Source organism: Thalassophryne amazonica, chromosome 15, assembly GCF_902500255.1.
Source record: "Thalassophryne amazonica chromosome 15, fThaAma1.1, whole genome shotgun sequence".
Lineage (NCBI taxonomy): Eukaryota > Metazoa > Chordata > Actinopteri > Batrachoidiformes > Batrachoididae > Thalassophryne > Thalassophryne amazonica.
The window spans coordinates 78,094,977-78,120,047 of record NC_047117.1 but is presented as its reverse complement, the minus strand read 5'-3'; the positions used below and the strand labels follow the sequence as shown (position 1 = coordinate 78,120,047).

Below are 25,071 nucleotides of genomic sequence, written 5' to 3'. Positions count from 1 at the left end.
GTTGGTGTACCTAGGTGGCAGGTTTTCCCCGTGGTGGTCCAGCACCTCCTTTGTTACCAGGTGGTGGAGGTTTCAGGCCTTTTTTCAGTGGCCCGCCTCCTCCGCACAGTCATCGAATGGGCCCTCCACTTCCTCATGGCCCCCACAACCACATGCCAACTGTACATCATAACACTACCCACCTTCACCCTCAGCACCGACGCATACTCACGCAGCGCATGCAGAGCCGAGCGGGGTAAGACTGCATTTCTAACACCTTAACAGGAGAAAGTAGATGACCTACAAGTTGAACAAAAACAGTGTGGGAGGTTTTCAAATGGGCTAGGAGTCGATTACATAGTTGTCGTTCAGAGTTTAACACTAAATTACCAAAAAAAAAAAAAGTCCAAATTAAAGCAGAAAACTAGAATACTGAGGCTGATGACTAAGCCAATACCATTTGAAAACAGTTTTTGAGTGGTCAGGCTTCAGTACCTGAATAGGCCTTAAGCTGTTTGCAGTACCATTGGTATCACCCAAGAATGTTAAACCATAAATCAAATTCAGTTTCCTACGGTACATGCAAAAATAGATGTAGTGTTAATTTGGTAGTTGTAATCCATATCCTTTTAAAGGTGGAAAAGTGTGCAGAATTTCATTGCAACCAAAGACTCCTCCAGCTGGTTTCATTAATGCCACAAATAGAGGATTAGTGGAGTCACGTGGCACAGTCTGAGGGTGCTGTGAAAACCTGCAGACCACAACTCTTGATGTCACTTTAAAAAAAAAAGAGCTTTGTGCGAGCAGGGAGCTGGTCTGATTCTTCTCTCACAGTCACTCCTTTTATCATCTGAAGGCTTGTTTCAGTATATAACTAAAACCATCGTGCAAATGGTGATACAAGCACCAAAGTTGGCACAAATACTCAGACATTACTCTTGAAAAAACTGACTGTCCATCGTTTGCATCATTTTTTTACCAAAATTGGAGCAGCTTTAACTTTTGACCCCTGTACAAACCGACACTGACCTTTGTCACCATTTTTGGTGTTTTTACCCCATAACTCCTGATCATTCAGTCATAGAGGAATCTTTACAATCAGACAAATAATGGGGTGTAGTTCTCAAAATGATTTGAGCATTTTTAATTTTGACCCCTGTGTAATTCTTCATTTGACCCAAAAAGAGCAATGTTTTAAGGCAGTGATTCTCAGCCGGGGTGCCGTGGGCAATTATCAAATATCACCATTATCGGGTGTATGTGCTGTAATAGTGTGGCAGATGATGCAATGCTCTTTTATTCCAGTAGATGGCAGCAAAGCGCTGGACTATTTAGCAAATGGAAGTCAGGGTGGGCGGCTCCATTTTGGCAAGCAACTTCCGGTTTGCCGCTCTGTCAATTATTATTTCTGTGGGAACATAGTACGCTAGAAGTGTCCAAACATGAGCAGCATTAATTGTTAAGTTTGTAGGTGCCACAACAACTGGAAGAAGAGGAAAGTATCACTTTCAGAATGATGTTTTGAACATGGAACGTAGAGATCTGAGTGCTGTGGTCCAGCATGTAACTTGCTCCCTCCTCCATTGAAATATGAGAATCTCCGGTGCTGGATAAAGGCGCTGAATTTGAAAAATCCACCCAGACGCCCCTGTCTGTCCTTTTCATTTTATGGAGAAAAAACCCACACCACTGGATCTTTACCCAGAGAAATTATTGGACAATAATGCTACGGGGGATGCTTGTGAGACAAACGGGTAAGCTGTGTTTGTAGCATTAGCTGCTATCTTATTTAATCATTTTCTGATGTTTGATACAACAGCGTGAAATAACACCATACGTATATTAACGTTACGTAATGTTGGCATTACGGTGATATTACTTGTCGGGTAGTATTTTAACTTGATTGTGCTTTTTATGAGCTTCAGCGGCGCTGTGCGGCACGAAGCTCGTAGTTCCTCATAGCAAAACTGTCCATGCTGAGTGACAACACAAAGTAGTTAAAAATAATCGAGGGCCACTTTTTCATGTCATCTTCCCACTCTGTTATGACCCGTGGGTGAGCCAGAGTCGATCCCTTTGAGTTTTTCAAAAAGGTTTTTGTTTCTATCCATGTAATATCTTCCGTTTTTCTGTATTGAAACACCGCTCACCGGAAGTCCTAATCCAAAACGGAAATGCCTCTGCTGTAAAAGTGGGCGGGGCTGAATAAGGTGAATACCAAACGAAATACAACAAAGGAAGTATCTGGGAAGCGTTTCACAAGATTTAATATTTGTTAAAATACTTACAATTAACAACCACAATTTACACCAGAACAGGCCTTTTATGTAACAATAACAGACAAAAATTACTGCCTCTTAGCGGGTCATAGCAAACGAATTTAACATTTACACACGGGTGATGGTTCGGGAGGCCCAGATTACGGGTCTTGGTCCGGGCGAGCTGGTTACAGCCGCTCCCGAGTGACAGTCCCGGGGTGTTTATGGGCCTCTCCAGCGCAGTGGCTGCTCCCAACAGGTGAAGTGGACAGGTGCTGCACCCGCCAGAGAGCAGTCGACCGCAGGAGACGACTGGATGCAGGGACCACGATGCTGATCCCACACAGTGAAATGAACGTGGTCTCAAACCAAAACAAAACTGGGTGAAGAGCTACAATTTCTCCATTACAGAATTTTGCATAATTAAAGCCATATTTTTGAAGTGTCGATAAAGTCAAATTGACTTGCATAAGTTTACATACGTACATGGTGGTTTTGTATATACTTGCGCACATAGCGTTGTGCGTCTCCATGGTTACGGGTTGCTGACTACAGCGTGAATCACAGCTGCTCACGGAGCATGGCTCCTCTGGGGAAGGAGAAACCGCATTGGCTGTGGAGGTGTGCGGGGAAGGCGGGCTGACCTTCGTTGATGTCACCGTGGTCAGACTTGGGCCTTCTCACTCACAACTGGGTTCGCTGAAGGCAGCCTCTGCGCGCCGTGAATATTAGAGTGGCAGATTATTGTGAATAAAAGTGTTGACACGTCTAAAAAAACACTTGAGATCATAGCGCAAAATGCTTGAGGATTTTTGAAATGCAGTGTTTTCTGTATTGATTTTCTATTGCGATAATTGGGTTTTGCGCAAAACCAGAGGTAATAGAATTATATTATTTTGGTTGGTGGTGTGCCGCAGGATTTTGTAAATATAAAAAGGGTGCCGCCGCTCAAAAAAGGTTGAAAATCACTGGTTTAAGGAGTATTTGTGCCAACTTTGGTGCTTGTATCACCATTTGCACGATTTTGCTCTAAATATTCTCTTAGCTGCTGCACTATTATGCGCTCGCTCTTTGCTCTTCTCAGAGGCTCTGGGAGTGAAGTTGCACTCAAAAGCTCTTATTTCTTGCCCCGTGATCGTAAGGTGACCCAGAAATCTTTCACCATTGTGAAGAACATTTGACTTGTGGACCTGACTGACAGTGATTCCCTTTTTTAACCTCTGTCATGGCTCACACTCTGCGAGAGTCTTCAGACTTTTAGTAATTTCCATTTGTCCCTGTTTTTGTCTTTCAGCTGTTATATGTATTTTTGCTGTCCGTACGTGTGACAGCACACATGAAGCTGGAAAGCAATCAGTGTGCATCTGGCAGAAAATAATTTTATGTACATGTGTGGGAGGAGTTATGGAGTAAAACTAAAATGGGAACTTGACACCCATTAAAATAATAATTTGAACAGTAGTTACACCTACAGCAAAATACTTTGGTTTGATGTAAATACTATAGAAATACTGCCGTTTCTTTGTAATGTGCTTTTTTTTATTGTAGTTTTGTCTGCTTGTTAGTCTGCAGCTGATTAGGATCTTGTCGAGACAACAAACCAATTATCAACAGCCATGCAGAGTTGTGAATTACGGTTTGATTTTATGTCAAGTAGACCACTAAGATCATTATCATATAAATATGTCAGGGTTCTAGCTAGCGCAAACTTGCGTTGCGGCCCGTTACGCTATAATTTTGGACCGTTACGATTTTCAGTACAGTGTCTGTAATCAGCTGTTTCTGCAGTGTGACTCCAGTTTGAAGCGTGAATTGAAGCAATGCTTCAATTCAATGGCTCTTTGATTCGCTGCTCTTCAGAAGCGGTAAGTCCACTTCTTAACCCCTCTCAAAGCCATTAAAATATCATGAGTGACTTTTGTGTGTATTAAATTCACTAACTGGGACTCTTGTCTTGTTGCAGTTGAGAAACGAGAATCGTCCTCCGGTCCGTTGTCACAGCTTTAAACGCTGCGCAGCTCTCTGCTGAGACAGAGTCCGCTCGGAATTAATAACATCAAAACGAATTCCCGCTTTAAATAAAATGACACCTCTTACAAACGTTGCAGTACAGACAATAAACTACAATTGACTAACATTTTTTCCTCCCAAAATGAGACGTCTTGCATTCTTTATAAACCTGACCTGCAGCACATCTGCAAGAGCTGCAGCTCATAGGTATGTAAATACATTCATGCCAATAATAATGTCTGAAGGGAAATGCTTTTGACAAAAACTAACAGATTTTATTTCTGTTTATGTCCAGAGATCAAGGATCCACCATGTAGAGTTTATTATGTCCAGAGTTTAAGGATCCAGTAACCAATTTCATATTTATTTCCTTTAAGACTCAATAAAATGTTGTTCAATTTCAACTTAATCAGCTTATAAAGCGCCAAATTACAACAAAAGCCGTCTCAAGGTGCCTCACTCATAAAAACTACTCATAAGAAAGAGAATAAAATAGGTTTTAAGTCTTGACTTAAAAATGTACACAGACTCCGACTGCCTCACTGAGGGCCATGTACTGACAAACCCAGAATGAGATTGCCCACTCAACATCTTCCCCAGCCTGGACATGATGAAGGGACTTGAGCTGTCGTACCTGGCTTTTCTCCTTTGGGTACCGCTAGAATGGCCAATTTTTACCTTGAATTTTCACAAGCTCCCCCCCACACACACACACACACCCCCCCGTCGTTTCGCTCCCTTGACATTACCACTACGCTAAAATTGTATCCTAGCTAGAACCCTGTGTGCGCTGGTATCGTAATGAAGTATTCATGGTGTCTACTGATTCAAGACTTGAGAAGGTAGTCTGTTACTGCAAAGAATTTGCAGCGGTTAATAAAAGTGACCAGTTAACTTATGATTGTCACCCAGTAACCTCTAGAAATAGAGGCCCACGTGCAAGAGGTGCTCCAGGTACTACACACTTTACCTGATTTGGACGTTCATCACGTCAAAGCCAAAACTCTGCACTTTGAAGTCAGAATCAAATATTTTCTTTGACCTCATGCTTTGAACTGTCGATGTTCAGATAACTAATGGTTGTACTGCTCCTTATCTCACAAATATTGGGATTTGTAGACAGAGAAAAAAGTGTACCTTGATGTTAATGCCTACATCTTTTACATCCGTGTAGGGACCGTGGTCGGATGGGAGGAGACCGGCGCAGCAGAGATCCTTACAGCAACCTGATGACGCAGAAGGAGAAGGAATGGGTAACCAAGATCCAGATGATGCAGCTTCAGAGTACTGACCCCTACTTGGATGACTACTACTATCAGGTTAGTTTTTACAGCAGAGAATACGAACTCTACGTGCCGGCCCGGGCTTTGCAGTCGCAGGATGCGGGACTTCTCTGTGTTCCCACGGTGAAGAAGAAGTCAGCAGGTCAAAGAGCCTTTTCCTATCGTGCACCCACCCTGTGGAACAGTCTTCCTGCGATCGTGAGGCAGTCTGAGTCCGTGGACATTTTTAAGTCAAGACTCAAAGCCTATTTTTATTCTCTTTCTTATGGATAGTTTTTTTTATTTGTTTTATTCTTTTACTTCTGTTTTTATTTATGTATTGGAATTTTTTTAATTCATTTTTAATTATTTGTTCAATTTTATGTTGACTTGTTTTATGTAAGGCGCCTTGACACGGTTTTTGCTGTGATTTGGCGCATTATAAGCGAATTAAATTAATAAAAATCATCTTCCATCATACATATTGAATTTTAATTCTGGTATGCTACTCTCAAAATGTCATTTTACTCAGTGTTGTGACACCTGTTTTTAATATGTAGTCATAATTAATATTTATTTTTACTGCTTTGCTTACCGACAGTCTGATTTTGTTTGTTGCATTGTTCTGGATCACTGATGTAAATGTAGAACTACTATGAAAAGATGGAGAAACGACAGGAAAGGGAGCGAGACAGCAACAAGAAAGAACACACCACCAAACTCATCACTCCACAGGTCGCCAAGGTGGAGCACACCTACAGACCGGGTACAGGCCGACTCCTCCAAATATTAACTGCACGCCAGAACAGACGATCGTATACAACAGTGGAACCATCTATTAAACTTTGACGTGTTTGTCGACAGTTCAGTTTGCAGGCTCTCTCGGGAAGCTGACTGTTTCTAGTGTCAACAACCCCCGCAAGATGATTGATGCTGTGGTGACGACTCGCACAGACGATGAGGTCTGTTTGTCTCTTCTTTTTTTTTCATTAAGTAATCATCATTGTGCTCTGAAAGAGAACTTTAAACTTCAGTTTTTAGGAGAGGCACAAAGTGTGAGACAGGCTTGAATCTTAAATTTTCCTGCCCAGAGACCCGTCCTGTTCAGCAGATCATCTGACCGTGTTTTCTGTCATTCTGCTTTCAGGAGAAGAGAGAGAAGCAGGTGTGGAATAAGAGGAGGCAGATTCTCTACACTGTGGAGGAGGTAGAAAGAAAAGGACTGTTTTCAGAACCTTCCAAATGGGGGGGGGGGGGTTTGTGGAACTTAGAATCTTTTTTATGTCCCTCTTGGTCTTAAGATGTACAGTTTGCTGTTGGAGGTACAAGACTTTGAGAAACGTTTTGTTCACGCACCAGAAGAGGAGCGGGAGACTTTGCTGGAGCAACACAAAACTAACACCATGCAGCTGTGCAGCTCTTTAAAGGAGAAGGAGTGGGATGACAGGTAAAGGGGAGGAAGTAGTTACGGTCATTAATCCTGAACCAACTCTGTGTGAGGAGGAGTAACTAAACCCTTACACTGACAGACGGATGAGAGAACAGAACAATTAATGTGTACAAAATTTTTCCTTCCTCTGGTAAGAGTGAGTGATGAGCAGTGTGTGATGATCATGTCGGTGAGGAAGGGCAAGCGACTCATCGCCAGACTCCTCCCCTTCCTGCCCACGCCCCAGGCTACCGCAGTTGTCATGGCAATTGCTCGCAACCTTCCCGCCTTGGCCAAGAAGGACAAACAGGACCAGGTGAATGCGATGACACACTGCTGGATGAAATGATGATTTGAACAGCAAAATATATTTTGGCAGTCACAGAAGGAGAGAATTCATTTAGTTTATGATGTTATATCCATATTCCATTATGGCCATCATCAATAAAACGAGGGGAAATAATGTATTGTCACTGTGGCTAAGCAATCTTGAGATAGCTGTATTCAGTATAAGTGAGGAAAGCCAACAACACACCGATGGCAGCTCTTTGAGAGTCAGAGGCTTCAGTAGTGGTGATGGGAGAGATGATGCATATGGCACTGTTTAGCTTTTAACTCACCAGTCAGCTTCAGGGTAGAAAAATAAGAAATACAGGCTTTGGTGTGCAAGAAGACACATAAGTCGGCCATTTTTACCCAGCAGAGATAATAACAGAAAATGTTTAAGAAATTGAAAGGGGGGGCGGTCACCTCAGTATATTTCATGCCTTACATCACACAGTTTGATTTCAGCAACACCAACTACATTATAGAAAAAAATGAGTGTATTGATGCTAACAGCATATGTAATGTTACATATACAGGAATATCTTGGTTTACTCTGTTAATAATTGGTAATTTTGCACAGTTTAGTCACTTTATTAATGATTTAATTTATGAAGGGGTTGAAATCTGATAGTTACTTGGTATAACTGCTGTTTGTAACCACCTTCAGCCGCTGTCTGCTTTCCTGTTCAGGTGCTGGGCTGGTTAGTGGAGCCCGTTTCTGCCGTTATCCAGTCATTGTCAAGCGCCGCCCTCACAGACTTGCTGCAGGACCTTCAGGGTCATGAAGGTCAACTGACCATGGTCCTACACAACAAGGTAGACTAGAGGGATTTACTGAAGTACCTGCTTGTTGCACCTGGAAGGAAAACAAATGAAGAAACATGAATGAATGAAGCAGCAACACTAATTTTTCTGCAATGCTAAATTTTGTCCTGTGTAAACAAATTGCGCCCTCTCCTGTTCGTAGTTTGGTGTGACGCTGCTGTATTTGATCCTGAGTGAAGGAGAGAGGATGCAGAGCTCCGACCCAAATTGTCAGCTCATGGATGACAATCGATGGTGAGCGTCCTCAATCAACCAACTGCTAAGATACCAGATACACTTTTTTCTAGTTTTTATTGCAGAAAGCAGTAGAGCATTAATGTGGTGCAATAATCTGTGCAAATGGGTGTCTCACCCTGGGTCATCATGTCCACATTCTTTACAAGTGGGAGTTCCTTGCATACTTACCACTTGCATAATGCTGTACATTTTCAGACATGTAAATGCCCCAGAGGTCCTCAGAGATTCCTGTGAAGGGAAACAGAAAGTGACTAGATATTTTAAGACTTTAAAAATTGTATTACTATTTCAGTGGTCAGAAACAACACTCCCTGTTATAGAAATGTTTCTGGCTGCAGAACCTTTTCCCAATCAAATTTGGATGTTAGAAATGCACGACGTTGTGTGATTCTGCTGCTCTCTTCATAAATCTCCCCTGGTGCAGCTTGAGCAGCCAATGTAACATGGCTCCATTGTTGAAATAAAGCTGCTTGAGGACAACAGCAGCTGCTTTGTGGACTTCATTATAGACTATAATGAACTATAAAGAATTGTGATATATGGCATTAGCATTTATAAATTATTGTACACCTATTGTGAAGTGGAGCACACGCCTTTCAGGGGTATTTGGTGTGACACGTAAAGGTCTTATCTGTGATTACAAGATTATGTCATGGTTTTTAGATGATTGTAAATAAAACAAACAATTTTGTACTTTGGGCCAATGTACATATTGCATCTTATTTATGAGACTAAACTACAACAAAATAAAGAGGACCAAAATGTTGTGCTTCCATGAGATACAACCATGACCTAATGCTGTTTCTCCATTTACTGTCCATCATCTCATGCCCTTCACACTTGTGTTCTTTCTAAATTTTACCCTTTGTTTTTCAAACTTTGGTGTTTCCCTCTCGTCCCATATCATTCCTCCCTGTCCAGGACCGAGTTGGTGTTTTCGGTGACGAGGGACTTGCTAAGTGTTCCCTCCTCATCCCTTGCTTCTCCCCTCTTCACTCCTCCCAACCTGCTCTCCCTTTTTTCACGTTATGTTGATCGGCAGAGGTTGGAGCTGTTGCAAGACAAGCTACAGTAAGTAGCACCCTCATTGCAAAGTGACGTGTCGCTGTAAGCGAGCGGTTACTTTTGTTACTTGATTTGTAAGCCTGAACTAATCGGCAGCTTCTCAGAAACAATTTTAAATACACTCTCGTTACAGCGTAAAAACTAACAGCTGTCTGGGGGTTTTGTTTCTTTTTGTTTAGGATCTCTGCTTTAAACAGGTAGAACTTCCTCCAGACTCAGCAGGACCTCCCTCACCTCTCCACTCGATGCAGACCGTTCTTTGTGTGTGTGTGTGTGTGTGTGTGTGTGTGTGTGTGTGTGTGTGTGTGTGTGTGTGTGTGTGTGTGTGTGTGTGTGTGTGTGTGTGTGTGTGTGTGTGTGTGTGTGTGTGTGTGTGTGTGTGTGTGTGTGTGTGTGCCTGTCAGAGTGAATGGTGTGTGTCTCTGTGCGTGCATGCATGGAGGTAAATCCATGGTGGGTCATTTTAATCCAGCAGAATCTAGTCACTTTGTTTTTTGGGGGGGTTTTTTTTGTTGCGTGGGTGTGCGTGCGCACGCGTGCACAAGTGTTACAGTGTAAGAGATGAGAAATGAAATCTGCATTTTTAAATATCTTGTTTACGATAATGCCTGTGATGAACTTTCAAATTAAAAAGTATTTCTATTATATACAATGTGTGCGTCTGTGAGCTTTGGCCTGCATATCATCCACGGGAATCACAGCTCTGCACGAGGTCTATGAGATCCATCCTTGGAATATCATAGGAAGACAAGATGACAGACTGAGCTGTTCTGGATCACAACCTCAAAACCTTGTCATTGAAGCTCAAATTGGTGGGCGGGATGTAAACAGGATAAATGGTGAATCTGTCAGTCAGTAAGTACTACATGGTGTTTGTAAAAATGGAATAAGGTCTGTAGGAAATCCTGGACTTCATGTGAAAGATGTGCTCAGTCATGATTTGGTTGATTTTGACCTCAGCCCTAACATTTGCACCATGTCCAAGCATTCATCACAAAAAACAATAAACCACCACAACAACTGAGACGTCACCATCGATTCTCCACAATAGATTAATAATAGCATATGAACTTGTGGAGAGGTAATACACTGTAATATGGTGTCTTTGCATTATTGTTCACTTGAAACCCCCGAGATTAACTGTAGAACCAGTTAGACTCAAATTACCATTTGCATGCATTTTGACTATTAAATAAAAAGTGTGACTCATTTATTTCCGCCATATGTATGTAGTATTTTTCATTATTTGAATCCTGGCTTTGAACAGAAATTGCATTTCAAATGTGTCGATTATAATGGGTCAAACATTTTACATTTGGTTAAAGTCTTTCTTTCCGTTACCCAGGTCAGTGACAGCAGAACAAGCAGCTCAGATCCTTGGCCAAGTACTCTTAACAGTTCCTCAGAAATTCCCAAACCAGCTGGAAAACTGTGATTTTATGGGAATTTATATTTCATAGAATAAACTAATGAATTGTGTTTGGTTATTTTAAAAAATGACCCAAAGTGTAAATGCAACTTACAAAAATCAGATTTCAGACTGAATTTCTTTGACATTTGTCATTTCGTGTGGGGTGGCCTTTCCCACAATTCGGAGTGTTTAGGTACTCAAAATTCTGTTAAAGTTCATGCTTTAAAATAATTAGTGTAGTATCTTCATAGTTAATCGGTAGGGACGATGGTTTGGCATGCATATGAACTTATTCATTCATTTATTTTCTATCCCTGCTTACTGAAGGCTTGCAGGGGGCTGGAGCCTCTCCCAGCAGTCAAAAAAGGGGTGTGAGGTGGGGTACACCCTAGGTTTTAATAATAATTAAATAATGTGAGAACAAAAGATTTATGTTGACTTGTTGTTGAAGTCAACTGTGTACAGTTCATCTGGAAAGCATTCACAGCACTTTTTCACATTTTGTGTTACAGCCTTAAACAAAAATTGATCCCCACCCTCAAAAGTTCTCATAACACCCCAAATAATTTTTTTTTTTCAAATTTATTAAAAATCAAACCAAAAAAATCACGTACATATGTTTTCACATGCTTTGCTCAGTACTTTGTTGATGCACCTTTGGCAGCAGTTACAGCCTCAAGTCTTGAATATGATGCCACAAGCTTGGTGCCCCTATCTTTGGGTAGTTTTGCCCATTCCTCTGTGCAGCACCTCTCAGGCTCCATCAGGTTGGATGGGGAGTGTCAGTCCACAAACATTTTCAGATCTCTTCAGAGATGTTCAATCTGATTCAGGTCTGGACTCTGACTGGGCCACTCAAGCACATTCACAGAGTTGTCCTGAAGCCACTCCTTTCATATCTTGGCTGTGTGCTGAGGGTTATTGTCCTGCTGAAAGATGAACCATCGCCCCAGGCTGAGGTCAGGAGCGCTCTGGAGCAGGTTTTCATCCAGGATATCTCTACATTGCTGCATTCATCTTTCCTTCAATCCTGACTAGTCTCCCAGTTCCTCCCACTGAAAAACATCCCCACAGCATGATGCTGCCACCACCATGCTTCTCTGTAGGGATGGTGCCTGGTTTCCTCCAAACATGATGGCTGACATTCACACCAAAGAGTTCAATGTTTGTCTCATCAGACCAGAAATTTTGTTTCTCATGGTCTGTCTGAAAGTCCTTCAAGTGCCTTTTGACAAACTCCAGACAGGCTGCCAAGTGCCTTTTATTAAGGAGTGACTTCCATCTGGCTGCTCTACCAAACAGGCCTGACCGATGGATTTCTGCAGAGATGGTTGTCTTTCTGGAAGGTTCTCTCTCCACAGAGGAATGCTAGAGCTCTGACAGAGTGACCATTGGGTTCTTGGTCACCTCCCTCACTAAGGCCTTTCTCCCTGTTCGCTCGTTTTAAGAGTCATGGTGGATCTGAACTTCTTCCAGTTATGGATGACGGAGGCTATTGTTCTCATTGGGACCTTCAAAGCAGCAGAAATGTTTCTGTAGCCTTCTTCAGATTTGTGCCTTGAGACAATCCTATCTCAGAGGTCTACAGACTTCATGCTTGGTTTGTGCTCTGACATGCACTGTTAACTGTGGGACCTTATATGTAGGCAGATGTGCGCATTTCCAGTTCATGTCCAATTAACCAAATTTTTCCTAGAAGCACTCCAAGCTGTAGAAACATCTCAAGGATGATCAGTGGAAACAGGAGGCACCTTCTCCATTTTGAGCTTCATGGCAAAGGCTGTGAATACCACGGTACATGTGATTTACATATACGAGTACATTCATTTATTTGCAAAAACTTCAAATGTTTTTTCACATTGTCATTATAGGGTATTGTGTGTAGAATTTTGAGAGGATAAAAATGAATTTCATCCATTTTGGAATAAGACTACAAAATGTGGGAAAGTGAAGTGCTGTGAATACTTTCGTGATGCATTGTAAATGATACAAACATCAGTGATTTTAACTGAGCAGAGAAAAAAGCTGCATTTATTGTTACATGATTGCATAGCTTTCAAAAAATGTTTTTTTTTTTTTTGGGGGGGGGGGGGGGTGTTTTACAGAGCCTGTTAAAAGCAGAAAGCCTCTGCCGCCTTGTCCACTGCTAGAAACTGAAACAACAGGTATTTGTCAGCAAGGTAACGATTAAGAAAAACTCAGAAATAGGAAGATTATGATTAATTGTGCACAGTGATCTTGTCTATATCGGGTCACTGAATGTGTGCCCTGCAATCCTCATCTGAGCAATTAGTCACAAGACTTTTGTCCAATAACGTTTATCTTGAAAGTGGTAGAGAAATAAAATGATTAATTTATTGCCTTCTCACCAGACAATGTTGCCTTTTTTTTTCCCAAAAGAATTTGATGCTATATGAAGTCGGTCTGCTTTGTTTTTAGTTACTTTTAATGACTTTTTTAAAAAGGCTATTTTTAATTCACTAGTACTGTTCATATTGTACTTTAAACAAATTGCAGTTTTAAATATTAAGGATTGGGCACGTTTTCATTTTCAGTTATTTTTACAAATGGAACGCAATGTTATATACCCTATCCCGCCATTAGTGTGAAGTTGGTACCAGGTGTGATATTCAATATTCGAATATGGAGATGGCACCGGGTGGCACCGACCCCCCCCCCCCCAAAAAAATCGGTCTGCTCTGCCTTCATTGCGCATGCTTCATTTCGGAGTGTTAGCCACATCATTTCTGAGCATCACCAGCGATTCACCGACCTTGTTTCTGCTTAAAACTGCACTCCAGTCATCATCTATCTCAGCAACAGATATCTTAAGTTTTTGTACAACAATCATTTCCACATAAAGTCAGTATTATTTCATCATAAAAGATGGGGGACCGAACAGAGCACCACAGCAGCACGTCTGAGTCTGACATGCTGCTGTGCCTACAGTGTCAGTAGCGATTCATCGATTATCGCCTTGTTTCTGCTTAAAACGGCCTCGCTTCTGCTTAAAACTGACTTTAGCATGATTTAAGAGGTTTTAATTTGTCATCTGATGGTTAATAATCACATTATTCCCTTTGATCGCTTTGGGTGGAGAGAGAGTCTCAGATGCATGCGCAGTGCAAGGAGGACCAATTTTTAGAGGGGACTGTTTGGTCGATTAACAACGTGGGGAATACCTCAATGTTTTTTATCAGAAATAAGTATTCATATGAAATGTCTAAGACTGAATGTGAATCAAAAGTGCACAGTTAAATTATTCCAACCACCATTCGATTTTATACTAATCTTCCAATGTATTTGCAACTTAAAAATATCAAACATTTGCATTGTTACATAATTGTTCCACTAATTGTTATTGACAGACAAACTAGACCATTCATGAATAATTGCTTTTAATTGTATGACCAACACACAGAATCTACATTCATCAAGACTCTGAATCAAAGTACCAACAGACTTATGTTTTAGTTGACAAAAATCATTATTTCCATGATCCAGTATTTTAGTTTGGGAACTAAAATGTCTGAAGGAGTGGCCAAAACATTTGTGTTACCCGCCCACTTTAAAACTGTCCAATCAAATCAGACTCCACACAAAGTCCCATTCAAAATGTTATTTGACAAGGCCATTGACCTTGTTTGACATTCTGGGATTTCTTGTAATGGGAGGGGGTTGTCGTTGCCTTGTTGTTGCACTCTAAATTGCTGCTGTTCCACCCAAGACACCATCTGGTTTTAACCATCTTGGATGGGTGGTTGGAGAGCTATATCTGTGGTGGAACAGTAGATGGTTTCTTGGCCATTGACATAGTTTGGGATACAGTGATTTTCTGTAATGGGAGGGGGTTTCCGTTGTTGTTTTATTGTTGCATGCTAAATTACTGCTGTTCCACCCAAGACATTATCTGGTTTTAACCATCTTGGATGGATGGTTGGAGAGCCATCTTCTCTAGGGTCGAACAGTGAATGGTTTCTTGGCCATTGAATTTATTGTTGGGCGTATTGGATTTGTTACACAGCTAAATTGCCCCTCTGCCATCCATCCATGATCTTGGAATTGGAAGTCGGATGTATTGTTGCAGGGCAGTAGTGTGATGGCACACTGGAGTATGTTCTAAAAGTACAATCTGACAAGAGCTAGCTCCATATTTGAGAATCGAATATCGAACCCGGTGTCACTGACAGAATGGTCCCAATTTCAATTTATTTTAATTTATACAGCGCCAGACTTGCCTCAAGGTGCTTCGCACAAGTAAGGTCTAACCTTACTAACCCCAGAGCAGCAGTGGTAAGGAAAAACTCCCTCTGAGGAAGAAACCTCAAGCAGACCAGACTCAAAGGGGTGACCCTCTGCTTGGGCCATGCTACCGACATAAATTACAGCTTACAATTTTTATCCCCCTAAAAAGTGGTCCCCCCGGTGATGCGGTTCAAAGATTAACACCTCATTTCTTTCTGCTCAAAACTGCACTCCAGTCATCATCTATCTCAGCGACAGATATCTGAAGCTTTTGTACAACAATCATTTCCACATAAATTCAGCATTATTTAATCAAAAAAGGCAGCGGAAGCAACCAGAGTGCCGCGGCTAATCAAGCTGCTAGCTGATGCGTTCACTGCGCATCGGACATTTCAAAGCATCGCGGAATTTCACCTCATTTCTGCTTAAAACGGCCTAGTTTCTGCTTACAACTGACTTTAGAATGATATAAGAGGTTTTACCTTTATCATCTGATGGAATCACATTAATCCATTTGATTGCTTTGGGTGAAGAGACGCCATCTCAGGCGGGCTGCTGTGGTCCAAAATGACACATGCGCAGATGCAAAAGGCGGACTGATTTTTAGGGGCGGACCGTCCGGTCTACGACACCGGTGTTGAATATTGAATATCAAATCCGGTGCCAACTTCACACTGCTCCTGCCCTTCGTGATCTGAAAAACGATCCGATCCGTGATTTAAAGCTGTGATCTGATTCCAACTATGATTTTTGTGATCCGCGACACCTTGAGTAATACATTTGTTGATATTGAATCGATCTGTCTCTCAATCAGTACAAGTGGTCGGAAATTAACTTAATCTGGCAACACTGACGGGAACTCGCGCAATCTGGCAACACAGGCGAGGCTCGGGGAAGCGAGATAATTTTTGTAAATGTTTGTTCGTGAGTCTCAGTGTCATACAGTCTGCTTTATCATGTTATTTCCAGCTAACGACACTGCGATACAAAATAATGAAATAATAAAATAATTAAAACAATACAACGTACCAACGTTGTATACAGTACTATACTGATATTCAACAAGTGGCTCCGTGGCGCAATGGATAGCGCATTGGACTTCTAGTGTAAACGCTTCAGAAGTGATTCAAAGGTTGTGGGTTCGAGTCCCACCGGAGTCGTATTTTTTAAATTCCTAATCTATCTTGAATGCCAAGTGGACAAATTCCAAGCACATACAATGTTTAACTATGGATCTGTATGATTCTCTTATATTACATCGCTCTGTTCTCTGTTTTCATATAATTTTTTAGTGCGTCACCCCCGTGAAAGATTTGTAGCCCCTCCGTAACCGACCACTAGATGGAGACAGATCACAAAATCTCCGGCAGTGAACACAGCGGTGAGGAAGAGGTGAAAGTCCAGCGACTTTTTATTTTTCCAGAAAAGCGATTAGCGACAAATCTAGTGACGTTTCCTGGTATTATTTGAGACTTTGACGTAAAAGCAAGCAACTTTCCTCAATGAGCAGCGTGGGTTTCCGTGGGACTGGGCTCCTCCCTCCCACCCCGTTAGGACAACCACAGGACAAGAGCGACCAGCGGCGAGTTACTAAATTTCATTGGATGACAGCTCTTTGTGCTGAGCACTGATTGGCTCACACAGACGGAAGACAGTCTGGTTCCCGCCTCCGTCTTTGTAACAGAATGTTTATTTTTCGCCACATAAAATTGTATTCAGAAATCGTTCCCAACTGCGTGTGTGCCACGATATTTCACAGATACGAAGTTTTATTTTTCTGTCTAAAATAAATCACCGCACTCAAGATACCATACTTAAGAAAACTAAAGCTAAATAAAATAAAATAATACTAATAACTAGAAGTTAAGTTCTATTTATAGTTCTAAAACATAATTAGGGCGGATTTTACTTAGTTTTTGGCCCCTCCCACAACATTATTCCTCTTCTACAGCGTCAACAACAATTACTGCACATGCACATGATACATTATGCAAATTAGGTAATGGCGTCAGTTAGCGACTTTTAGGACAGCCAATAGCGACTTTCCTTACTGAGGCGTTGGCAGCAGTGAGGTGAAGGGATGAGAGTTGTTTCACGCATTCATTGCGTTAGCATTTTGTTGCTGCTCCTTATGTTTATTGTTTTTATTTATTTTGTTGCGTCATCGACGGTAAGAGTTTACGTCTGAGAAAGGCGTTTTGGTTTATTTCGTTTGTCAGAGTTTTGGCCTCGAGGAATGTTTTAATAAGTTCAGGTGTGAGACTTGACGTGTTAAAAAAGTAAAACTTTTGTTTTTTTAAGTTTTGGTTTAATAAACAAATGTTTTTATTTATGAAACAAATTAATGTGTTATGTAACAGCTTAAAAACAAACAAACAAAAAAAAAACTGGTGTGGTCTTTGCCCGCAAAGACTTGTAGCTACTCTAGGTGACCACTAGATGGAGACATCACAAATTTTGACACTTTTTAGCCTTTAAAACATAATGCCTCCCGTTTATTCAAGCAATGTACAGTATATCATTGTTTTGTTATTAAGTACATCTCCAAATAAATTAGTCTTGTTTTTTTATACGTGGATTATTAGGTTTGTAATTTGTCAGTATGGTAATTTCATCTCATTTTTTTTTTCTTAGTCATGTGACTAAACATTTCACATTTGATTTTCTGGTGAAATATTATGAAAAAAACAACATAAATCACATTTTAATCCAAATTTTAGTTGCCTAAAGCATCTGTACCTCTTTGCACCAATATTTCCAAAAATGAATTTCTGTCATGATGGACTTTAAAGTTGTGTTTTGTATCTTTTAGGTTTTTGGTGCAGTTGTAGCATATTTTTCTTCTGTAAGATGCCTTTGAAGATACTGTAAGTTACATATGGCTTTTAAATCAGAGGGTAACCCTCCAGTTTTCTTTGTTTTTGTCCAGGCCACGGAGCCATCGTGTCAGGAGACGGTAGTCCGTCTGGAAACAGAGATCCAGGGTCTGATAGATGTGATTAACAGCCAGCATCGTTACATCCAAGAGCTCCACAACAGCCAGGCTCAGCAACTGGAGAACATTCCCACCTCGCTTCTGGGGTCTGCGAACCACTACAGAGGTGCCTGCAGGTTTTTAATGCTGTGGCTGTCGTCATTTCATGTTTGTCTACATGCCGTGTATACGTGTAGGGTTTGTGTGTGTGTATCTGCGCAGACTGTTCAGACGTGTTCGCAGATGGTAACGTGGCCAGCGGGCTGTACGTGGTTCGACCGGATGGCTTTCCCACCGCGCTGAGCGTCTATTGTGACATGAACAGTGGAGGAGGGTGGACAGTCTTCCAGAGGAGGAGAAATGGCAGAGAGAGTTTTGACAGGTCTTTTTGAAGATAAATTTAATCAGTTTAGTCAAATCAAACTTTTGACGCAGGAATGAAAAACTCTGTTTCAAATAATCTCAATACAGAGCTTCATTCTGCACTGTGATGTTCAGTGTGAAGATAATTTGTGTTCAGAAATGTGTGTCTACAGAGCGTGTGTGTGTCTACAGAGCGTGGGTGGAGTATAAACATGGGTTTGGAGACCTCCACTCTCCTCATGGAGAATTCTGGCTCGGGAATGAACCTTTACACCATATCACCTCACAAGGTGCGTGCGTGCGTGCGTGTGTGTGTGTGTGTGTGTGTTTGTTTATTTATTTCCGACAGTAAGCAGTGCTGGGATGAAAAGATCGATTCGCCAATTTTAAATCGATTTTCATTTTAATTCATACATCCTAAGATTGATTTTTTTTTCAAAAATACTAATACTAGAAGTGCGCATATATATATATATAATATATATATATATATATATATATATATATATAATATATATATATATATATATATATATGTATATTTTTTGGGACACACTATAATATATATATATATACATATATATATATATATATATATATATATATTATAGTGTGTCCCAAAAATATACAACATTTAAAACACTCAGTTTGACTCTTAAATGCTACAAACTTAATCACTTATGTTTCTTTTTTACTTGCAGAGACCCTGAAGTTTATTTTGATGCCAGGCAAGACTCAGAAAAATGCCAAGATTAACCATACTACAACAAACAAAATTATTGAGTTTTGGCACCAGACCAAGAGTGTCAAACAGGTGCAGCGACTGACAAAATGCAGGGCCAGTATTGACATTGGTATGAAAAACTCAACCTTTCAGCTTTCTGTCCAGCCATAAATTTATTTCCTAGACATATGCTTTCACCATTTTCTTTGCTGATAAAATGTTGCATTTTTTTTTTTTTGGGACACCCGATTATATGCGCTTCTTGCCAGCGTTATAACAGCATGTCTGAAAAAATTACGCTGCATTTGGGCCGTTGCGCTGTTTCCGAGGGTGTGTATTAGCTATTTAAAGATCTTATGACTGCTGGGACTATTGTTGCGGGCAAGAAAAGAAAATCGTCCGCTGTTTAAGTTGCACAGTCTTTTTTTTTTTTTTTTTTTCTGTTCCTCATGACGTGCCATTTCCGTGGAACAACACACAAAGATTCTGTAGTGTGGAGTGTGGGAGCCATATTCTCCTGCTGCAGGAGAACTTAGGAGATCTTCACCCGCTGCAGGATAACTTTTCTAATAGCCGCGTTCTCCTGCTGCAGGAGAAATTAGGAGATCTTAACCCACTGCAGGATAACTTTTCTAATATCTGCGTTGTCCTGCTCCAGGAGAACTTAGGAGATCTTCACCCGCTGCAGGATAACTTTTCTAATATCTGCGTTGTCCTGCTCCAGGAGAACTTAGGAGATCTTCACCCGCTGCAAGATAACTTTTCTAATATCTGCGTTCTCCTGCTGCAGGAGAACCTAGGAGATCTTCACCCGCTGCAGGATAACTATTCTAATATCTGCGTTCTCCTGCTACAGGAGAACGTAGGAGATCTTCACCCGTTGCAGGATAACTTTTCTAATATCTGCGTTCTGCTGCAGGAGAACTTAGGAGAATCAAATTGATTCTTGAAATTTGAATTGATACCCAGCTCTACGTGCAAGCACAGGATAACTTGTGTCAGTGAGTTAAGTGGGTTTACAAAATTTCCATAAATTAATCCCTAAACATTACTGCTTACTCTGAAATTTAAGATTCTTATGGAAAAAGATGAGGACAAGTCAACCCCATATTTTAGGCCACGTTGAAGGTTTTTTTTTTTTACATGCAAAATTGCCATAATGGAATAAATACAGACAGGCCTATCAAATGGTCAGTAAGGCCACTGTTGCCTGTTTGTATCTCACTTTTCATTTAGGCTGATTTTCATCTTTTACCCTTAAAGACACTGACACACTGATGGAGCTAAAATCGGCACGCTAGGCAGTGCTGGCTAGCTCACCAGCAGTATAGCAGCACATTTCAGAAGGGTAGCTACTCTCTTTCGCTTTAAAAGCACACTAAGTCTGTTTTTGATGGTTACTACAACTATTATCCTTTTGACCGGCCAATCAATGTTTGTGTTTTCCTTCTGCTAACAGGCACTGTATCTATTTATTAAAAGCCAAGTGGCCTCCATGTGCATGCATGTGTATAACTTCGATCATGGACAAACTGGGGAGAGCTGACATTTGCCATTTGGATTGCTTATGTATTTTGTGTCAAGGATGAACGCCGCCAAAACCGAAAGTTGATAGGACTAATGCTGCATTTACACATAACGACAAGTCACGAATGCCATGAAGTATACATTCCATACATTCCGCTGATGACGAATGTGATGATTTGAGGCAGAGGTGTCAGGTGTCCTCAGGAACTGCTGCAACCTGTTACGATTAATGGCACGTGTTGCTGGGAAATTATCAGGAACCATTACACACGGCCAGGAATAATGTGCCACGCATTGTTACGTTCTGTCATATTGTGAATGAGGCGAATTGTCTCCATGCACACACATACCCATATTCATCCTACCATCAGCTGCTGAACCGTTCAGATCGCTCCAGTTTGCTTCTCAAAATGTAGATTAATCCACAGCAGAAGAACTTTGTGACGGCATGCTTAGTTGGGCTCTGTGCCATGGAGTGGCGCAAAGAGGAGGAGGAGACTGAGGGAGCCAGATGTCGCTCATTTTCCCAAACATCAGGAACAGCAGCAGCAGGTGGAACACCTGCAGGAGTGTGCTGAGGAGAATTGGAACGCGATACTGCAGCAATGGAACTGAATGCGGTGCAGTAGGGTTTAATTGTGCGCACGTCAGAGAAGAACACTGACATGCTCTATTAAGGATCACCACTAATCAAGACGGATCAACACGCTCAGTTGCGACCTCCACGACATGAGGTTGGTGCGTGACATTCATGGAAGGTTTTTTGAAAGCCAACAACATGCTCCATGAAAATCACTCACCAACACGCACTATTAAGAAACCTATTCAGATGCGTTAAGTTGCGTTAAGAATGTCAGGAATGTGCCAAGAATGAAGCAAATATGACATTCGTAACGCGTCCTGCCTATGTGTAAATGCAGCATAATTAGGGGAATTAGGGATATTAGCTAACAACAGTGAACAATGGACATCGATAATTAAATTCTTGACTCACACGCCATTCCAGCAGAGGGCGGTAAACATCTATATATTAAAAGCAAAGTGGCCTCTGTCGTAAATCAAAAGAAAAATCTCAACGTTGCCAGTTGTAAAACATGACATCAACTAAATGTGCCAAATAATAAATAGTTATTCACAAAATGTTCTTATTTTAATTTTTTGCACTTTCAGTTAAAATCATTTTAGAAACTTTGCTTAATTTATTACCACCCTTCAAAAAATGTCAGCTACCTATGTTATGAACACTACCCAATCTGGAGCCTGATGCACTAGTTACATTTGTAGGCTTTGTTTGTAGGTTATAAAACAACAAAGTGGGAAATAATAACCAGGATGAAAGTAGACCAAAGAAAAGTGTTGAACTAGAGTCCATTGTAGAAGCACAAAAATCGAGGAAAAACAAAACTGCAACACATTATACTAGGCTTTCAGTTCACACTTGGTGAGGTCTGAGGATCAGCACAGGCTTTGTCAACCATGTTTCTTGTGTGACCTTGCAGGTCTATGCTCAGTGTGTTTCTTGGTTAGTGTTGTAACTGCTTGTATGTCGCGGCCATTTCAGTTCTTCGTTGCTGTTCAATGCAAGTGTCTTGTAGGAAACTACGACCTCCGGATCGACATGGAAGACTTTGAAGGTGACCAGCGCTATGCAGAATACAAGAAGTTTAAAGTAGACGCGGAACAGGTAATTATGCAGGAATACTGCAGAAAGAAATTAAAAACTTTAATAATCTCTTTATGCAGTACTGTGCAAAAGTTTCAAACACCAAATGTCTGATTATAACCATCAGTGCATCAAAAATATATTTTTTTATTTTTCCCCAATTAATTAACGAAACTAGAAGGTTACAAATATACCTCCCTTTAAAAAAATAAAAAAAAAAAGGCAAAATGGTAAATGGGCTGCATTTATATAGCGCTTTTTCCATCTGCATCAGACGCTCAAAGCGCTTTACAATTATGCTTCACATTCACCCCGATGTCAGGGTGCTGCCATACCCATGATCTTCTGGACTCAAGCCCAACACCTTAACCACTAGACCATCACCTCCCCCCAAAAAAGTATGTATTTTGTACACGATACATTGTAAACATGATACATTAGTTTTGTGTCAGTCTGGTTATAGGTTTATTTTTGTTGACGTAACAGTCTGTTAGAGCTCATTTCAGATTGAGTGTAAATAATTTAAGCATCAGGATTATTTCAGAAGTTAATGTGAAATTGTCATAGCTCACGCCCACTTTTTAACTGTCCAGTTAAACAGCACAAAGTCCTATTTCTGCCCTGTTCTTATAAACAAACGTGTGGTTGTATTTACGAGACACTCAGCCCATAAGTTGTGACGTTTCACCTGGAAGCCTTTTCATATTCAGGCAAAATGAACTGATAGAGGGAGAAAACACAGTTTGATGTTATGTTCTGTTTTGATTTGTATCTTTTTATTGGGAAATATTTTACAAACTTTGCTCCATGTTAACATTTGTTGATGCGCGTACAGCTGTTGTTTATGATGGATCATATGTGCAGAACTGGGCAAAAAAATCTTCGGTGTCAACACGAATTCATGATGCACATTAAAGCTCATAAATATCAAATTGTATTGTGAGCTTTATTTTTTTAAACTTCAAGGTGATTAGTTTTGTAAGATTGTTATTGTTTGTCTTTGTGGAATTGCCCAGTGATGAGTAAACTTGGAAAATATTCAGAGTTCCCTCTCCTGTTTATTTTAGATAAGATCAGTGGGGGGGGTTTACCGGCCACTAACCCTATGACGTGGCATGGCATCCTTTGTGTTTTTTTTTTTTTTTTTCTAATTTGGCAAGGGCGTAATACAGTTCATTAACAATGTTCCTGTGTAAAAATCAAAATTGCAGATTTGCAGTTTTCTCCAAAAGGCTTTTTTTTTTTCCTCTAATTTGGCAAGGGTGTAATATGGGCCCTTGACACATTTCACATCAAAAATGTATATTCATAGATTTGTTCATTTGGAAATGGCCATTTTTATTCCAAAAACAGCCAATTTGGGTATTTGGACCCAGTTTTCCAAATACCCAAATGGCCACCATTTGGAAATGGTGGCCATTTTTATGCCAAAAATGGCCATTTTGCCATTTGCTTTAATTGAGCCAGTAACCCACAGGGCCCTTGGCACTTTAGATTTGTGTGTACTACTTTCATAAAGTAGACAAACTTTCATCATGTGTGGTAGCATGTGCTGGTGTTCAACTTCCTGCAACATTTCTGTTTTTAGTGTTTGTTCATAAGGCATTTCAAATTTGGTATTTTACCAAGAAAGGGAAAAGAAAAGTTTCACAGAAACACTGAAGGTGCTGAAGACTTTTACACAGTGTTGTGGTTTTTTTGGGGCTTTCTTTATAGTGGTGTTTTTAAAAAGCTGCTGTATTCAGTGGGGCCAGACCTCATGCACGTGAATGTGCAGTGTGTAAACCAGATCCCTGGACATTTGTGGTTTGCAGATGTCTGGAATCTGCACAGATGTGGCTGATGGTCTGTGTGTTTTGGGATTCCTGTTGAGGGAAGAAGACAGGAGACATTTTTCTTTTGTCTGTTTTCTGCTCTCCATCAAACCCAAACACCTACACTCACTAGAGGTCTGACAAAATGTAGTTTGTGGATAAGGAATTCTGCAGATTCGATGAAACAGGGGTTTGCATTAAGAAACGATAAGTCACTCAGAGCGCCTCCTTCTGACAAAGCTGTTGGTTTCCTTTCCCATGAGAAGAAAACCTTAGCTTGGTTTAAATCAAATGGGGAAAATGTCGGTTCACCATCTGGATCAAGTGCTGCCATTATAAATGTTCAAACTTTACTACATTTCAAGAGCTGGCATTTTGAACTTTGGTTTGTCTTTAAAGCACCTTTCTATTTGTTTATGATGATATAAAGCAGTCAAAATTTTAATTGTATTGAAATAAGCCAGAAAATGTTTTTGCCACTCCCAAGGACCAGTACCAGTTACATTTGGGTGCTTACTCTGGTAACGCGGGGGACACACTGGCTGCAGCTCACAGGCCCCCTTCTGTGCGGAGGAAATGGACCAGCCCAGGCTCGGGGTCCACCGGAGTCAAATTCAGCACCTATGACCACCCCAGTGAAAACGTTGCCAGGTGCATCAGACACAGCAAGTCGGGCTGGTGGTTCAGCAGGTGATGTTCAGGTGGAGATCGTACAGGAACTTCCAGCAGGTTAGGTCCATCACCTGGTGATGTTTGTCTCCTCTCTCACTAATCACAGGTGTGATGCAGGGAACCTGAATGGTCATTACTACAACGGACCATACCAGGCGATGACCAGTGACGGAGTGGTGTGGTACACCTGGCACGGCTGGTGGTACTCAATCAAGTCTGTTGTCATGATGATGCGAGCTGCTGACGCCTAGCCCTCTGCTCGTCACCTCCATGATGAAGATAGGTG

The 25,071-nt window shown here is 41.0% G+C and overlaps 2 protein-coding genes, 1 long non-coding RNA gene and 1 other non-coding gene across 5 annotated transcripts; 3 read left to right on the top strand and 1 right to left on the bottom strand.

Moving 5' to 3' along the window:
• Positions 1-10,044, top strand: LOC117526045 (protein PAT1 homolog 1-like). The gene is made up of 11 exons (XM_034188033.1): positions 1-235; positions 5,422-5,566; positions 6,158-6,275; positions 6,374-6,471; positions 6,657-6,716; positions 6,811-6,956; positions 7,095-7,254; positions 7,956-8,081; positions 8,233-8,324; positions 9,249-9,398; positions 9,572-10,044. Exons 1-11 carry the CDS (start codon positions 117-119, stop codon positions 9,591-9,593), a joined length of 1,236 nt encoding a protein of 411 aa, XP_034043924.1. The 5' UTR covers positions 1-116; the 3' UTR covers positions 9,594-10,044.
• Positions 9,739-18,695, bottom strand: LOC117526048. The gene is made up of 3 exons (XR_004565201.1): positions 18,576-18,695; positions 17,589-17,590; positions 9,739-9,789 (listed from the first exon to the last, which is right to left on the bottom strand). It is a non-coding gene; the product is annotated as an uncharacterized LOC117526048 (long non-coding RNA).
• On the top strand, positions 16,116-16,208 carry trnar-ucu. Its single transcript has 2 exons — positions 16,116-16,152; positions 16,173-16,208. It is a non-coding gene; the product is annotated as a tRNA-Arg (tRNA).
• Positions 17,106-25,071, top strand: LOC117526047 (fibrinogen-like protein 1). 2 transcript variants are annotated; one of them, XM_034188036.1, is made up of 7 exons: positions 17,106-17,218; positions 17,978-18,149; positions 18,245-18,404; positions 18,578-18,675; positions 22,232-22,320; positions 24,601-24,803; positions 24,892-25,071. In XM_034188036.1, exons 1-7 carry the CDS (start codon positions 17,129-17,131, stop codon positions 25,034-25,036), a joined length of 957 nt encoding a protein of 318 aa, XP_034043927.1. In that variant the 5' UTR covers positions 17,106-17,128; the 3' UTR covers positions 25,037-25,071. The 2 variants fall into 2 exon arrangements, with proteins under 2 accessions (XP_034043927.1, XP_034043928.1); XM_034188037.1 differs by having other exon boundaries at positions 24,601-24,814; positions 24,892-25,033.

Excerpts from the sequence above, each read along its gene's own strand:
- LOC117526045 (XM_034188033.1), top strand. The coding sequence starts at position 117 with ATGGGCCCTCCACTTCCTCATGGCCCCCACAACCACATGCCAACTGTA. Across the intron at positions 236-5,421 it reads CGCATGCAGAGCCGAGCGGG|GGACCGTGGTCGGATGGGAG; the intron begins GTAAGACTGCAT and ends ACATCCGTGTAG. Across the intron at positions 6,276-6,373 it reads GGAGCACACCTACAGACCGG|TTCAGTTTGCAGGCTCTCTC; the intron begins GTACAGGCCGAC and ends GTTTGTCGACAG.
- LOC117526047 (XM_034188036.1), top strand. The coding sequence starts at position 17,129 with ATGAGAGTTGTTTCACGCATTCATTGCGTTAGCATTTTGTTGCTGCTC. Across the intron at positions 18,405-18,577 it reads GGCAGAGAGAGTTTTGACAG|AGCGTGGGTGGAGTATAAAC; the intron begins GTCTTTTTGAAG and ends GTGTGTCTACAG. Across the intron at positions 24,804-24,891 it reads TCGGGCTGGTGGTTCAGCAG|GTGTGATGCAGGGAACCTGA; the intron begins GTGATGTTCAGG and ends CACTAATCACAG.